This window comes from Aotus nancymaae, unplaced genomic scaffold (genome assembly GCF_030222135.1).
Source record: "Aotus nancymaae isolate 86718 unplaced genomic scaffold, 86718_ANA_hifiasm-v0.15.2.pri h1tg000108l, whole genome shotgun sequence".
NCBI lineage: Eukaryota > Metazoa > Chordata > Mammalia > Primates > Aotidae > Aotus > Aotus nancymaae.
Genome location: NW_026988523.1, coordinates 6,483,625 through 6,498,581, shown reverse-complemented (window position 1 = coordinate 6,498,581; position 14,957 = coordinate 6,483,625). Strand labels below are relative to the sequence as shown.

At 40.2% G+C, this 14,957-nt stretch overlaps 1 protein-coding gene across 3 annotated transcripts in view; it reads right to left on the bottom strand.

The window, feature by feature from the left end:
• Positions 1-3,652: 3,652 nt before the first annotated feature.
• DARS2 (aspartyl-tRNA synthetase 2, mitochondrial) overlaps positions 3,653-14,957 on the bottom strand; it is a 34,098-nt gene continuing 22,793 nt past the window's right edge. For 2 of the 3 annotated variants that reach the window (XM_021668033.2, XM_064370802.1), the window contains 5 exons: positions 11,683-11,835; positions 8,625-8,843; positions 8,290-8,400; positions 5,458-5,533; positions 3,653-4,554 (listed from right to left, as the gene is read on the bottom strand). In XM_021668033.2, the coding sequence (XP_021523708.2) occupies positions 4,367-4,554; positions 5,458-5,533; positions 8,290-8,400; positions 8,625-8,843; positions 11,683-11,835 (747 nt within the window). In that variant the 3' untranslated portion in view covers positions 3,653-4,366. Of the gene's footprint in view, positions 4,555-5,457; positions 5,534-8,289; positions 8,401-8,624; positions 8,844-10,067; positions 10,348-11,682; positions 11,836-14,957 lie in introns of those variants that run through there. The other variant, XM_064370803.1, reaches the window with a different exon arrangement.

Sequence of the window (14,957 nt, the reverse complement as noted above, 5' to 3'; positions counted from 1 at the left end):
AATTCCATATGGGTTTTTGGCAAACAAGTGTTTAGGGATGCCAAAAGTGGGTGTAAGGGGCCAACTGGTTACTTCAGTCTGCCAGGGAAAGATGGACCAAGGGGTCAAAAATTCAAGGTGGGACAATTTTAATTTGAATGTCAATGTAGTTGTGGTTGTAGCTTTGTTGGGAAACGTTTAGCAATAATGGTTTTACTAATCTGAGTGTCTAGGCTAAAGCACTTTAGTCCCGTTAATGATAAAACTTGTTTAAAACAATACATTTCCGGTTACCCTCTGAATTTTTTTTTGAGACTGAGTCTAGCCTCAAGTGCAGTGGCGTTGATCTCAGCTCAATGCAACTTCTGTTCCCTGAGCAAGGGTGCAATGGCATGGTATCTGCTCATTGCAACCTCCACCTCCTGGGTTCAAGCTATTCTTACACCTCAGCCTCTCAAGTAGCTGGGACTAAAGGCACCTGTCATCGTGACTGGCTAATTTTTGTATTTTTAGCAGCGATGGGGTTTTGCCATGTTTGCCAGGCTGGTCTTGAACTGACCTCAGGTGATCTGGCCTCCAAAAGTGCTGGGATTACAGGCGTGAGCCACTGCCTGATGTATCTGAATTTTTGTTTTGAGACAGAATCTCACCCATCCTGGAGTACAGTGGTGTGTTGTTAGCTCACTGCAGCCTCTATCTGCCAGGTTCAAGCAATTCTGCCTTGGCCTCCTGTGTAGCTGGGATTACAGATGCCCACCTACCATGTCAGGCTGATTTTTGTGTTTTTAGTAGAGATGGGGTTTCACCATGTTGGCCAGGATGGTCGTGATCTGCCCACCTCAGCCTCCCAATGTGCTGAGATTACAGGCATGAGCCACCACATGTGGGCCATTGTTTATTTTTAGTTAACTCATGTTACAAAGTAATTTCCTTAAATAAGTATACTTAAGGTAGCATCTTTAGGATGAATTATGCTTAAAAAGCAAGGAATGTGATCGGTGTCACAGATGGTTCTGGTTCTTCAGAGAAGGGAATTATGGGAAAAGATGTTTTATTCAACTAAAGTCTAAGCATAATATCCCATTGGACTTAACAATTGACAGATCTCAAGGAGAAACTTCATACAATAAAGATCTCTTGAAAGCTAATGATTACTGTTGTAGCTGGCAACTGTTTACGTTGTTTTTAAAAATTTGCCACATACAACCTTAATTTTCTAGGAGTTTGGGGAGACTGAATTTGAAATAAACTGCTTTCAGTTTAGCATGAGTTTATGCATTCCAATGTCCTGGCTTTTTTTGACTTTATAAGTTAGTTACTTAATTTTTGAGAAATACTTCATTCCAAAATTCACCCTAACACACCTGAGTGACACTTCACTGTCTTAAATAGTAGCACTTCACTGGATTTCAAAATAAGCATTTTTCTTCCTCATGCATATGAGGACAAGCTGAGTAATGCCTAAAGTGACTAGGTCTCTGAAATATTGAAGATAGGACTGTGGCAGGGTGTGGTGGGTCACAACTGTAACCCCAGCACTTTGGGAAGCTGAGGTGCACGGATTGCTTGAATCCAGGAGCCCAGAGATGAGTCTGGGTAAGATGGCAAGACCCCTTTTCTCTCTCAAAATAATTAGCCAGGCATGGTGGTGCACTCCTACAGTCCCAGCTACTTGGGAGGCTGAGGTGGGTCACCTTAGCCCAAGAGATTGAGGCTGCAGTGAGCTGTGATTGCACCACTACTACAACCTGAGTGACAGAATGAGACCCCATCTCCAAAAAAAAAAAAAAGATTGGCTCCTGGGGCATAGGGCCTTTGGTATCTGTAGCCTAAAAAACAATCTGGCTTTTTGGGTGTCTTCTGTAACTCTCATTTCCAGGATAGACCATATTTTGGTGAGAATTAGTAGAATTAATAGAATAGTGAATCTATTATATTTAGAAATTAGTTAACACCTTTGTGGTATAGATGAATGTAAAATTTTATTTTTCCTACCCAATAAAGGGCATCTCTAGAAATTCTAAGAAAGGGCAGGTAAAGTTGGACACCTTATTTTACTGTGAGAACCCTGCCAGCAAAGACTTTCTGGGTTTACAGTACACTCATAAATGAGAGATTAGGTGAAAGGGCAAATTTAGGAAAAAGCTCCACCTAATGGCAAACCAGCTACCTGCACTAGGGGACACTTATACTACAGCCTACTAGGCGTCACAAATTAGATTTGGAGGTAAAGCTTATTTTAAAACAAAGATTACAGTTTCTATTGCTTAGAGGACTGACAAAAATGGGCAGGATATAAAACTGATGTACTTAGTGTTTATAAATGATATATTGCTAGGCATGTGGTGGGTGTCTAGTTAGAGCTACTTGAGAGGCTGAGGAAGGAGGATTGCTTGAGCCTAGGAGTTTGAGATCAGTCTGGGCAACGTAGCAAGATCCTGTTTCTTGCTTTTTTTTTTTTTCGAAATGGTCCAAGTGATTCTCCTGCCTCAGACTCCTGAGTAGCTGGGATTACAGGCACCCCCTACCACGTCTGGCTAACTTTTTGTATTTTTAGTAGAGACGGTTTCAGTATATTGGCCAGGCTGGTCTCGAACGCCTGACCTCGTGATCCACCTGCCTCAGCCTCCCAAAGTGCTGAGATTACAGGCGTGAGCCACTGCACCTGGCCTAAGATCCTGTTTCTCCATTTAAAAAAGTTATAAATCAGGGCAGGTGCAGTGGCTCACACCTGTAATCGCAGCGCTTTGGGAGGCTGAGGTGGGCAGATCATCTGAGGTCAGCAGTTTAAGAGCAGCCTGGCCAATGTGGAGAAACCCCATCTCTACTAAAAATACAAAAACATTAGCCGACCATGGTGGCACACACCTGTAATCCCAGCAACTTGGGATGCTGAGGCAGGAGAATCACTTGAACCTGGGAGGCTGAAGTTGCAGTAAGCCGAGATTGCGCCATTGCACTCCAACCTGGGCAACGGAGTGAGACTCTGTCTCAAGAAAAAAAGTTATAAATCAAAAGAATTTCAAGGCAAAAGTGAAGATTGAGTAGAAGAAAACAATTTCAAAATCACTGATCAAGACCTTGTTCTTATTTCATAATTATTAGTTTATTAAAACTTTTAGTTGCATTAGAAGTTAAAAGGAAATCACAATGAGTTTTGGTGTTCACTTTTTCGTACATTTGGGGTTAATCTAAGGCCAATAATATCTTTGTTCAGTGACTTAATATCATCTTTTTTGTCTTTTATTTGAGATGATGGAGTCTCGCTCTTGTCACCCAGGCTGGAGTTCAGTGGCACAATCTTGGCTCACTGCAACCTTCGCCTCCCAGGTTCAAGCAAACCTCATGCCTCAGCCTCCCAAATAGCTGGGATTACAGGCATGTGCCACCACGCCCGGCTAATTTTCGTTTTTAGTAGAGACAGGGTTTTACTATGTTTGCCAGGCTGTGATCCACCCTCCTTGGTCTCCCAAAGTGCTGGAATTACAGGTGTGATCCACCACTCCTGGTCAATAATATCTTTAAAAATAGAAATATAAACAAAATTGATAAATAAAATGACTTTTACTATTGATATCAGTTTTGTTTAATCTGAAGCTATAAAATAGAGATACATCTACCTACCTATGTATGGATGGATAATATCATCTCACATTTGTGGAATGCTTTATAGTTTTTCAAACTACTTTTATTCACTTTATCTCATAGATGTTATCTCCTCTGATTCTAGCAATAAGAGCCCCGTGAGGTAGCCAGGGCAAGTACGTATTTTACATAACATTAGCAGGAAGGGAGGCTAACAGGTTTATATAAGTCGCTCAGGCTGAAACACTGAAAAAAAAATTGTGACTCTCATTTCAGTGATGTTTTCTGCACTATATTATGGTACTCCTCACTATATTATGTTGATGGTTGAAATGTCATTATAAAGCTTAATTTATATGATTCTCTTGATGAGGCTGATGAAATAAACTATCATCAACTCACTAGTTTTACAGGGGCAAACCATTTTCTCACATTTCATGTATGATTTGATTACCTGTGTCCTAAATGAATAATCTATTGGGGTATGAAAAACATGATTTGAAAACACTACACCACTATATTATTTCAACAAAGAACCATCTTTCACACCTCTCTAAGTAAAAAGGAACTTCAAAAAAAGTCCTAACCAAAAAAAAAAAAAAAAATACCCGAATGATGCATGCGTTCAAGTCAAAATTGGGTATCTTCTGCTTCTTCATTGTGATGAAGAATGTTGCCTGGATTCCTTCCATGTAAAGACTTGATTGTCAGACCTGTGGCAGAACTCTAGATCTGATTTTAGCCTTGTGGAAGCAAAGAGGACAAAACCCAAAAGCTTAACTTTCTGCATGGTATGCATGATTCAGTGAGCTTTTGCTGCTTTGGAGTCTGTTGGCCAGGAGACTTGGATATGATAAGGCTTCAGTTCCTCAGAAGGAATAGAATCTGGGGTATTACTCATGAGGTCATGTCCCCGGAAGGACTTTGGGAACGCTATGACATCTCTGATGCTTGGAGATCCAGTGACAAGGCATATTAGTCTGTCTAACCCTGTGAGTAAAATACAAAGATAACAGATAAGAAATGTAATCTAATGTTGGAACTAACAGTTTTTCTATAAAAGTTGTAGAGAATTTTTAAATAAGAATCTTTAACAAACTGTAGCCAACCATAGTTCTCTACCTTTTAAGAGAACTTTTGTTTGAGGCTCTTTTCTATGTCATTCTGGAAGAGTACTCAGGACTAATGTTCACCTACTATTTGGGTTATCACAGCAATTAGTGTTCCTAGCAAGGGCTTACTAAAGGCCCTAAAACAGGTTTAACAATGTATTTGGTGCTTGGCAGGGAACTCCATAAACACAGAAGGAATTTCCTGTTGTTGGGGCCTACAATCTAGGTGAGCTTCCTAGAATGTCTCACTCTTCCTTGCTTTGACAAAACAAGCAAAGTGAGTAACCATGGCAAACAGAAGGACGCTGGCATATTCCTGTTTCCATACAAGCTGAACATTATGGAGCAGTGCTTTTCAGATCCAGTGAGTGTGTCTGTGAGGCCACAGGGATTTGAACAATATTGACTTAAGATCTGCAGTTTTAAACTATTAATGATCTTTCAAATGCAAATTATCAGTTAAATTATATCTTTATAACTGCTAAGATATATTTAAAATATATATTACTGAAATTAATTAATTAATTTATTTTATCGTACTTTGGGCTCTGGGGTACATGTACACATCCTGCATCCTGCAGGATTGTTGCATAGGTACATACATGCCATGGTGGTTTGCTGTCTCCCTCTCCCCCCTGCCATTACTGAAATTTAAACAGAAACTTATATTCTCATGGAACTCTAGACTCATCCGTCCACCTCCACCACCACAAACTGAGAGCCCAAATCTGAGACAGTGCAATGGAATTCAGTTTAGCTTATAAGAGGAAAAATTGTTTACCTAAGGCAATTCCTCCATGAGGGGGTGCCCCATAATCTAAAGCCTGGAGCATATGGGAGAGCAATTTCACATCTTCCTGAAATTCAAAAGATAATTCAGTTTAAATATATGTTGAAGGTCCACTAAGTGCCACCATCTAGGCTTAGATGATAAAGGGAAAACAAAGTTGAGTTTTAAGACACCCACACCTGACTTAACTAATAATAAAAACTTATTGGAAAAGTGTAAAGAAAAAATTACCTTAAGTGATTTACAAGTTAGCAAGGGAAAAAGACAAGTCATAGATGATATTAACATGTACAAAAATGCCTGGTGTTCAGTAAATGCAGCTTTTACTGTATTCACAATGCGAACAGAGTGAGACCAAATAAGGAGGTGAAGATGAAAAGCAGGAAACTCTCCTGTCACAGAGACCAAGGGAAGAGAACATTACTAAGTGGGCAACTTGTCAAATGCTGCTGGGAGGAAGGAGAGCTTAAGGGCCAAGAAGAGGCCATTGGATTTGGTGACCATGTGAGTAACTTGTAGGGCAGTACTTGTAGAAATGTTGAAAGTGAGTTTGAAAATGGTTCTCTAATCAGGCTACAAATCAGGACCAAGGGGGAAGCTTCAAACAGATGCCAAAGCCTCATGCTCAGAACTTTTTATGCAGTTGGTCTGATGTGTGGCCAAGGCACCAGTGTATTTTTTTTTTAATGCTTTCCAGGTGATTTGATTTTAAGGTGCAGCAGGGCGGAGAACCGCTGTTTAGGGAAGCAACAGAAGTAATGTATTCTGGGCCAGATGCAGTGCTTACTCCTGTAATCCCAGCACTTTGGGAGGCCAACGCAGGCAGATCACCTGAGGTCAGGAGTTCAAGACCTGCCTGGCCAACATGGCAAAACCCTGTCTCTACTAAAAATTAACTGGGTGTGGGGGTGTGTGCCTGTAGTCCCAGCTACTCAGAAGTCTAAGGTAGGAGAATCACTTGAACCCAAGAGGTGGAGGTTGCAGTGAACTGAGATCACGCCACTGCACTCCAGTCTGGGTGAAAGAGTGAGACTGTCTCAAAAAAAAAAAAAAAGAAGTAATGTATTCTTACTGACTCTTTTGAAAAGATTCACAATCAGAGGAATGAAAAAGGCAGAAAAGTGGCGTCTAGAAGCTGGGCTGGGCAGGAGGATCACTTGATCCCAGGAGTTTGAGGCTGCATTGAGTTATGATCATGCCATTGCACTCTAGCCTGGGAGACAGAGTGAGACTCCATCTGTTTAAAAACAAACAAACAAATGCACAAAACTCAAATGGTGATTGGAGGCTTTGACTTGGCAAAGTTAACAGATTTTGGCCGGGTGTGGTGGCTTATGCCTGTAATCCCAGCACTTTGGGAGGCTGAGGCGGGTGGATCTCTTGAGGTCAGGAGTTTGAGACCAGCCTGTCCAACATGGTGAAACTCTGTCTCTACTAAACATACAAAATAGCTGGGTCCACTGGTGGCACGCACCTGTAATCCCAGCTACTTGGGAGGCTGAGGCAGGAGAATTGCTTGAACCCAGGAGGCTGAGGTTGCAGCGAGCCAAGACTGTGCCACTGCACTCTAGCCTGGGAGACAGAGAGAGACTCTGTCTCAACAACAACAAAGTTAACAGATTTCACAATACCCTTAGACTTTAAGGACATTGAAGGCTTAAAGCTAAAGGGGTCATCTTATAGTCAGAGTTCTCCAATCCTGCTCTCACATATGAAGTTCTTCCATCCTACCTCACACTTGTCTGTTAATCCCACAAAATGGTCTTTCAGGACCAAACTCTCTGGTCCTGAAAGACCTTTTCCTTTTGAAACCTACCCAAGCCTTCTATAGCATCACTAACAAACTTCAGATTCTTAGGTCTGCACCTGTACAGACTCTTCTTTTTCTTTCAAAAATCCTGATTACTCCACTATCACTAAAATGTATCCGCACCTTAAATATAGCTAAAGTAGTATTTAATAAGTGATATAAAATCTTTTCAAACTTCTCCTTCTCTAACATTATCAATTTTAGTCACTTCCAACTGCATGGTTTTCATTTTATTTTATTTTATTTTCAAGCTGCGTGGTTTTCTTAAGCAGTGTAGTGGTTAGGAGCATGGGCTTTAGAGCCACCCCACAGGGTTCAAATCCTGACTCTGCTTACTTTTGTACTGTCACTTTGGCAAGTAAGCTGCCTCAGTAAATCTCATCTTTAGAGTGGGCAGAATAAAGATATTTATCTGCACTATTATAATAAGGGTATTTAATATGCACTATTAATTAGTACTTAAATAGTGCTGTTTAATAGTGCTATGAACCAGATACTGTTTAAGTATTTAATATTATTATTTAATTTTAATATTATTTACTTTTCCAAGTCCTACATTAAAGGTAGAGAGACAGCTGATGCTATTTCGTATCTTGTGAATCCTCCATTCATAACAAATGTTTAATAAAATAGGCTGATTTAAGTCAGATGTGGTGGCTCATGCCTATAACCCCAGCACTTTGGGAGGCCGAGGCGGGAGGACTGCTTGAGAGCAGGCGTTTGAGAGCGGTGTGAGCAACGTAGGGAAACCTCATCTCTACAAAAAAATTAGTCAGGCATGACGGCATGTCCCTGTAGTCACAGTTACTTGGGAGGCTGACGTGGGAGGATGGCTTGAGCACAGGAGGTTGAGACTGCAGTGAGCTGTGAATGCACCAGTGCACTCCTGCCTGGGTGACAGAATGTCTCAAAAACAAAAACAAACAAGCCAACAACAACAGGAAAAAACAAAACAAAACTGAAAAATATTCTGGTAAAAAAATAAGCCCAGGATAGCAGATGGTGTTTGTTACCTTTAGTAAGGTTGCCAGGATATGTCGCTGTAGCTCTGCATTGTGAATTCGAATCGAACCACCTCCTATCTCATTGCCGTTTAAAACCAAGTCATAGTGTTGGCTACGGACCTAGAAGATACACAGAGACTTTATGTTAGAGAAAATGTCTGGTTTTCTGTTCTACAGGTTGAAGACCCTGTAGATTCTTAAAGACAATGTATTAACTACTAAAACCCCACAATTTCTTCTGAGGCTTCCAGAACTGGGTCCTATCTATCATCAGACTTTAAAGTCTGAAGTTCTTTGCCATTACATGCATATTTCCTTTTGATTTGGAAGTAGAGATATAGTACCTTTTTGGGCTCAGTGTAAAGGAGGTGTATGTCACTGGGGTGGGGAGCGGTAAATGGGTGGTGAGCCGATTCCAGCTCCCTGGGATTTTCCTCCTTGGGGAGGAAGAGTGGGAAATCCACTACCCAAAGGAAAGAGAACAAAGTGGGGTCACGGAGCACCACTCCTCTTGTTTCTAGAAGGTCAGCACATTCCAGTCGTAATTTTCCCAGCAAAGAGCACTGCAAACAGAAGACATAAACATTGAGTTAACTTCTTGACAGAACAGGCAGCAAATGACACAGCCTGGATTCCGAAGCCAGGCCATTCTCTAGGAAAGGATTAGCCAATTAACAGATAGGATGCTCGTTGCCTCTCCGAACACAAAGATCTGAGAAATCTGACTGCAACATGGTTGAGAACAAACGTCAGACTCAACCAACTGGGTAAGTACCTAATAACTCGGTGATTAAAAACACAGGGATCAGCAGTTCATAGACCTGGGTCTAAATCTCAGTGTGACTTATTACTAACTTCTCTCTAACCTTTTTCATTGTAAAATGGGGTTAAAAATATCAACTTGGAAAAAACTGCAGTGAAGTTTAAGTGAGATAATGTACGTAAGGTGCAGGGCCTGCCAAAGTATGTGAGTGGCAGTCATTCTGATTATTTCCTCACTTCTCCTGAAGGGTTGTGGTGAGGATTTCGTGAGTTCCTGGCACATGGTTAATGTTCAGTAAAGGCTGGCTATCACTACAGGTAATGTGGATTAGAGATTCATTTAAGAGTGCAGCTGGGCACAGTAGCTCACACCTGTAATCCCAGCACTTTGGGAGGCCGAGGCGGGCGGACCATGAGGTCAGGAGTTCGAGACTAGCCTGAGCAACATGGTGAAACTCTGTCTACTAAGAATACAAAAATTGGCCAGGCATGGTGGCGCGTGCCTGTAATCCCAGCTACTTGGGAACCTGAGGCAGAAGAATTGCTTGAACCCATGAGGCGGATGTTGTAGGGAGCTGAGATCGTGCCACTGCACTCCAGCCTGGGCGACAGAGCTAGACTCTGTCTCCAAAAAAAAAAAAAAAAAGAGTGCGAATTTTGGAACCCAACTTCATGGGTTAGAAATCTGGCTCCTCCACTTCCTAGCTGTGTGACTATGAGCAAAATTTTAACCTCTGTGCCTCACTTTTCTTATTTTTAAAATAGCAACAGTATCAGAACTTCCCTTATAGGGTTGGCATGAGGGTTAAATGAGTTAATGTCTACAAAGTGCTTAGAACAGGGCTTGGCAAATAGTAAGTACTTAATAAGTGCTACCTGTGGTGTGCAGGACTTCCCTGAGAAAGGACAGTTGGTTAGAACAATGACATATGCCTGGTGACATGATAGGGTGTTATTTTGTAGCCCAGTCTATCTCATATTTCTGTCTACATAAGGGACCCTCATTGTGACATTTTCAGAATGCTAATGTTATTCCTCGAAAGTCTGGTTTCTAGCTCTCTTTCAAGGAAGGCGTTGTAGGAATCAGAACTACACCTTCCTGAGAATGAAACACCAGCACGTTTAGTTCATACCAAGAGAACGTTTAATATCCAAATAAGTTTGCAACAAAATCCCATGTTCTTTTTTAAGAAATGCATTCATAATGAAATTTGGAAATAAATTAGCTTTCTTTATTCTACTACTATAGGGGAAGGGGAGACAGGGGATTACATTTAGCTCTGAAGCTGGACTCTGAAACTTTTTCTTTGGAAGAAACAATGATAAATGAGAATAGATTTGAAGAAAACTTGATGAAGTATGAGTCAGACACACTATCATTTTGAAAAAACTATATACTAAAGTAAAACAATAAATTTATATAATGCTTGATCTTTACAGTACATTTTTAATATTCATATTTGACTTTGTACTATACTTTTCTCTATCTTACAAAGATCCTTAAAGCTAATTAAGTCTTCCGTATCCCCTGAAGAATGATGACTCAGCCAGTGCATTATGGCACTCACCACCTACAGCTGCCATTTTTGAGGAAAAAGGGTCCTACTTTGACCAAGTTGGTCCAGGGGTGTCTGTGAACCCACCAGCTCTCCAGTGGTCTGATCTGTCCCTCCACAATTTAGAAGTGCATTATGTACAAAAGTTTGAGACTACCTAATTTTCTTCATCTGTAAAGTCTTGACACTGAAAATATTTTTTCATGGTCATATGACTAATTTCACTACCCCTTTATCTAAGTGGATTTCCCAATTAGGGTCAGGTCTAATGAAGTAATGCCAATGGAGGCTGGTAGCTAATGAAAACAACCCTTAGTTGTTTTTTTTTTGAGACGGACCCTGGCTCTGTCACCCAGGCTGGAGTGCAATGGCATGATCTCGGGTCACTGCAACCTCTGCATCCTGGGTTCAAGTTATTCTCTTGCCTTAAGACTGTTGAGTATCTGAGACTACAGGTGCCCGCTACCACGCCTGACTAATTTTTGTATTTTTAGTAGAGATGAGGTTTCACCACGTTGACCAAGCTGGTCTTGAACTCTTGATTTCAGGTGGTCCACCAGCCTTGGCCTCCCAAAGTGCTGAGATTACAGGCATGAGCCACTGCACCTGGCCCACCCTTAGTTTTTATACAGTGCATCATAAAGTATAAGATTTATGCAGGCTGGGTGCAGTGGCTCATGCCTGTAATCCTAGCAGGTTTGGGACGCTGAGGCGGGTGGATTGCCTGAGCTCAGGAGTTTGAGACCAGTCTGGACAACATGTGAAACCCCGTTTCTACTAAAAATACAAAAAATTAGCCAGGCATGGTGGCATGCACCTGTAATCCCAGCTACTCAGGAGGCTGAGGCAGGAGAATTGCTAGAACCCAGGAGTTGGAGGTTGCAGTGAGCTGAGATTGCGCCACTGGACTCTAGCCTGGGCGACAGAGTGAGACTCCATCTCTTAAAAAAAAAAAAAAGATTTATACAGAGCAGCTCTATTTTATGAATTAACAGTCTATAGTTCAAATATATACTATACACATAGGAGAGTAAGGTATTGTTCACCATCAACAGCATTGATGCTTGGAGGTAATTTTTCTTACTGCTTTATTGTGCTCTCCAGCCGTTAGTAGGACCACATCTTCCTCTTGGGTCTCCATTAGTCTGATTAATTCTGGTCTTTTCGACTCCATTATGAAGTTAGCAACTGGAGAATTCCAGTTTCTGTTGGTGTTAAGGAATACAGGTAAGATTTCCTGTGAAAAAGAAAAAGACTTATTCACACTTTTTTTTTAAACAGTGGGATTAATTTATCTTCTTATAGTACAAAGATTTCTGGTAGAAAAGAATTTTCTAGAAGAAGAGAATATAAAAGATATCTCTATTATCTCCCTGAACCCCTTCAAAATGATACTAAGGGAATTTTATAAAGTAGGCTTGGCATGGTGGCTCATACCTGCAATCCCAGCACTTTGGGAGGCTGAGGTGGGAGGATCACTTGAGGCCAGAAATTCAACATCAGCTTGGCCAATATGGTGAAACCCCATCTCTACTAAAAATACAAAAATTAGCTGTGCCAGTTGTGTGCGCCTGTAATCTGAGCTACTTGGGAGGCTGAGGCATGAGAATCGCTTGAGCCTGAAAGGTAGAGGCTGCAGTGAGCTGAGATTGGGCCACTGCACTCCAGCCTGGGTGACAAAGCAAGACAGAAAAAAAAAAAAAAAAAAAGAGGAGTAATTTCAACATAATGAAAAAAGGGGGAGGAGGATGAAGAATGGAGAATAATATCAGCAGATGAGAGATTTCTGTGAATTTTTGGCAGATTGCAAGTGACTTGAGTAGGAATGATTAAAGAAACAAGGTGCAGGAAGGTCTGGCATAAAGAACAATGGAGGTGGCCTCAGCATAAGGAACTGATTTTACCCTGCAGCGTTCTGGAGAGGCTCAGGACTTTTAAGCCTTGAATGCTTAGGAAAACAGACAGCAGGGGCTATCCCTCTCTGGATTCCCCTCCCACAACAGCATGGGAGCTGTCTCATTGTCTCTTGCTCTTTCTCTCTCTAATAAATCGCTCTTCCACAAAAAAAACAAAAACAAAAAAAAAACAACAATAACAAAAACAAAAAGACAGCAGCCTTGCTGCTCATGCTAAACTAAACCTAACCATTTACAAAGCCTCTTTAACGATCTTGGGTTTCCAACCAGCTTTTTTTTTTTTTTTTTTTTTTTTTTTTTTTTAAGATGTAGTCTCCCTCTGTCGCCCAGGCTGGAGTGCAGTGGCCTGATCTTGGCTCACTGCAGCCTCTGCCTCCTGGGTTCAAGTGATTCTCCTGCCTCAGCCTCCCAGTAGCTGGGATTACAGATGTGCACCACCATGCCTGGCTAATTTTTGTAGTTTCAGTAGAGATGGGGTTTCACTATGTTGGCCAGGGGGGTCTCAAACTTCTGACCTCAAGCGATCTGGCTGCATCGGCCTCCCAAAGTGCTGGGATTACAGGTGTGAGCCACTGCACCCGGTCCCAACCAGGTTTTAAAGTCCCCATTCTTGAATATATACAAATTACCAACAATCACTGCACATTGAAGAAACTCTGTAGTATTAAAAAAAAGACCAACATAAACACAAAAAATAGCCCCAGAGAAAACATATAATTTAGGGACCAAAAGAGGACTTGAATCCTCAAAGGTACTCAAAAAGATATTTTATGAATAAAACCAGAATAAATATGCAGTAAAAAAAACACACACACAAAAAAAACTTCTTGAAAAAAATTCAACAGAGTTGAAGAAATCCCCAGGAAAATAGAACAAACAAGACAAAGAAAATGATGAAAATGAGATGCAAAAGAAAAGAGACAAGTTAAATTGGTTCAACATATAACTAGTAGAAATTCCAAAGAGAGACTAGAAAAAATGATAGAGTCAAAATAATTAGATAATAAAATAATTTTTTACACATAAAAAGACATAAACCTTCATACTGAAAGGGCTTTTCAAGTATGTAACATATTGAATGCAAAATGATCAAAAGGCAAACAAATTCTGAAATTTCATAAAGAATCAGAAGGCAGAAAGCTTCCAAAGAGAAAAAATCAGGTCTGCTATAATGGAATAAATTCACACAAGCATCAAAGCATCAGACTTCTCATCAGTAACAACAGATGGAAGAAGAAAGTAAAGCAATGCCTTAAAAGTTCTAAAGCTGTGCTGTCTAGTGATGCACTGTGGCTATTTACATTTAAATTAATTAAAATGAAGTAAAGTGAAAAGTTCAGCCCTTTAGTTGTACTAGCCTATTTCAAGTGTTCAGTAGCTACGTTGGCTAGCCAGAACTATACTGATCAATGCAGACATAAAACGTTTCCATCATTACAGAAAGTTTTATTGAACAGGACTGTTCTAAGGTGATATGGCTGTCAATTCAAAATTTTGTACTAAGCCAAATTATTATTAATCAAGTGTGCGGTTTTAAACACAAAGACATTTTGTAAGGACTCAGTAAATTGATCTCTTGTAAACTTTCTTAGGAAGTTACTTGATTACGTACTCCAACACAAAAAAAGAGGAAACTCGAGGATCCAGGAAAAGTGGCTTCAACTCAGAAAAGAAATGAAGAAAAGGTTCAGAAAGACAGCTGTGCAGAAGATACAGAGTAACTAGGTGAAGTCTGTATATGTGATACGTGAGCCTCATCGCTCATCACAGGAATTTAACAAGGTTTAACATGAATTAAGTAAAAAGAAAAAAAAAAGTATGTAGAGATATTTCCAAAAACAGAGATACTCTGGCAGAATACTAGGATGGATGGGGCAGGCTAGAGTAAATGATTATTACATTTCAGCATTAATGCTTCTTTATGTTTTGAACCATGTGTATGTCACATATTGCTAAAAACACATACGATCTTCTAAAAGCAATTAGAAGCCAAATCAAGTTAAAACATTAATAAAAAGTAGTAGTACTCATTTCTTATATAAAAATTCAGGAAACTAGGAAGGAAAAAGAAAACAGAAGAAGAAAGAAAAGAATGAAAGAAGAAAATGTAATAATAGTCCCATCAATTGAAGGCTGCCAAAATTAACCTTCAGGCTTATTTTCTGGTCCGTAGTTCTTAGATGCAGATTTTATATACTATAAAATAAAAATAAACAAAATTCAAAGATAAAGCGTTGCCAATTTTTAACCTTATGAAGAAGAAAAGCCATATTCCACCACCCCAACACCTCCGCAAAGAGAGAAATAAAGTATAGTTCTTTAAACTTATTTAACTTTATTAAAAGCTTGTTACATTGCCCTGACTTTTCTGTTTTTGTCTCACCCCATTTTGGAAACCACTACCCTAATATTTTTTTCTTATATAAAAATCTACTTATTGTTC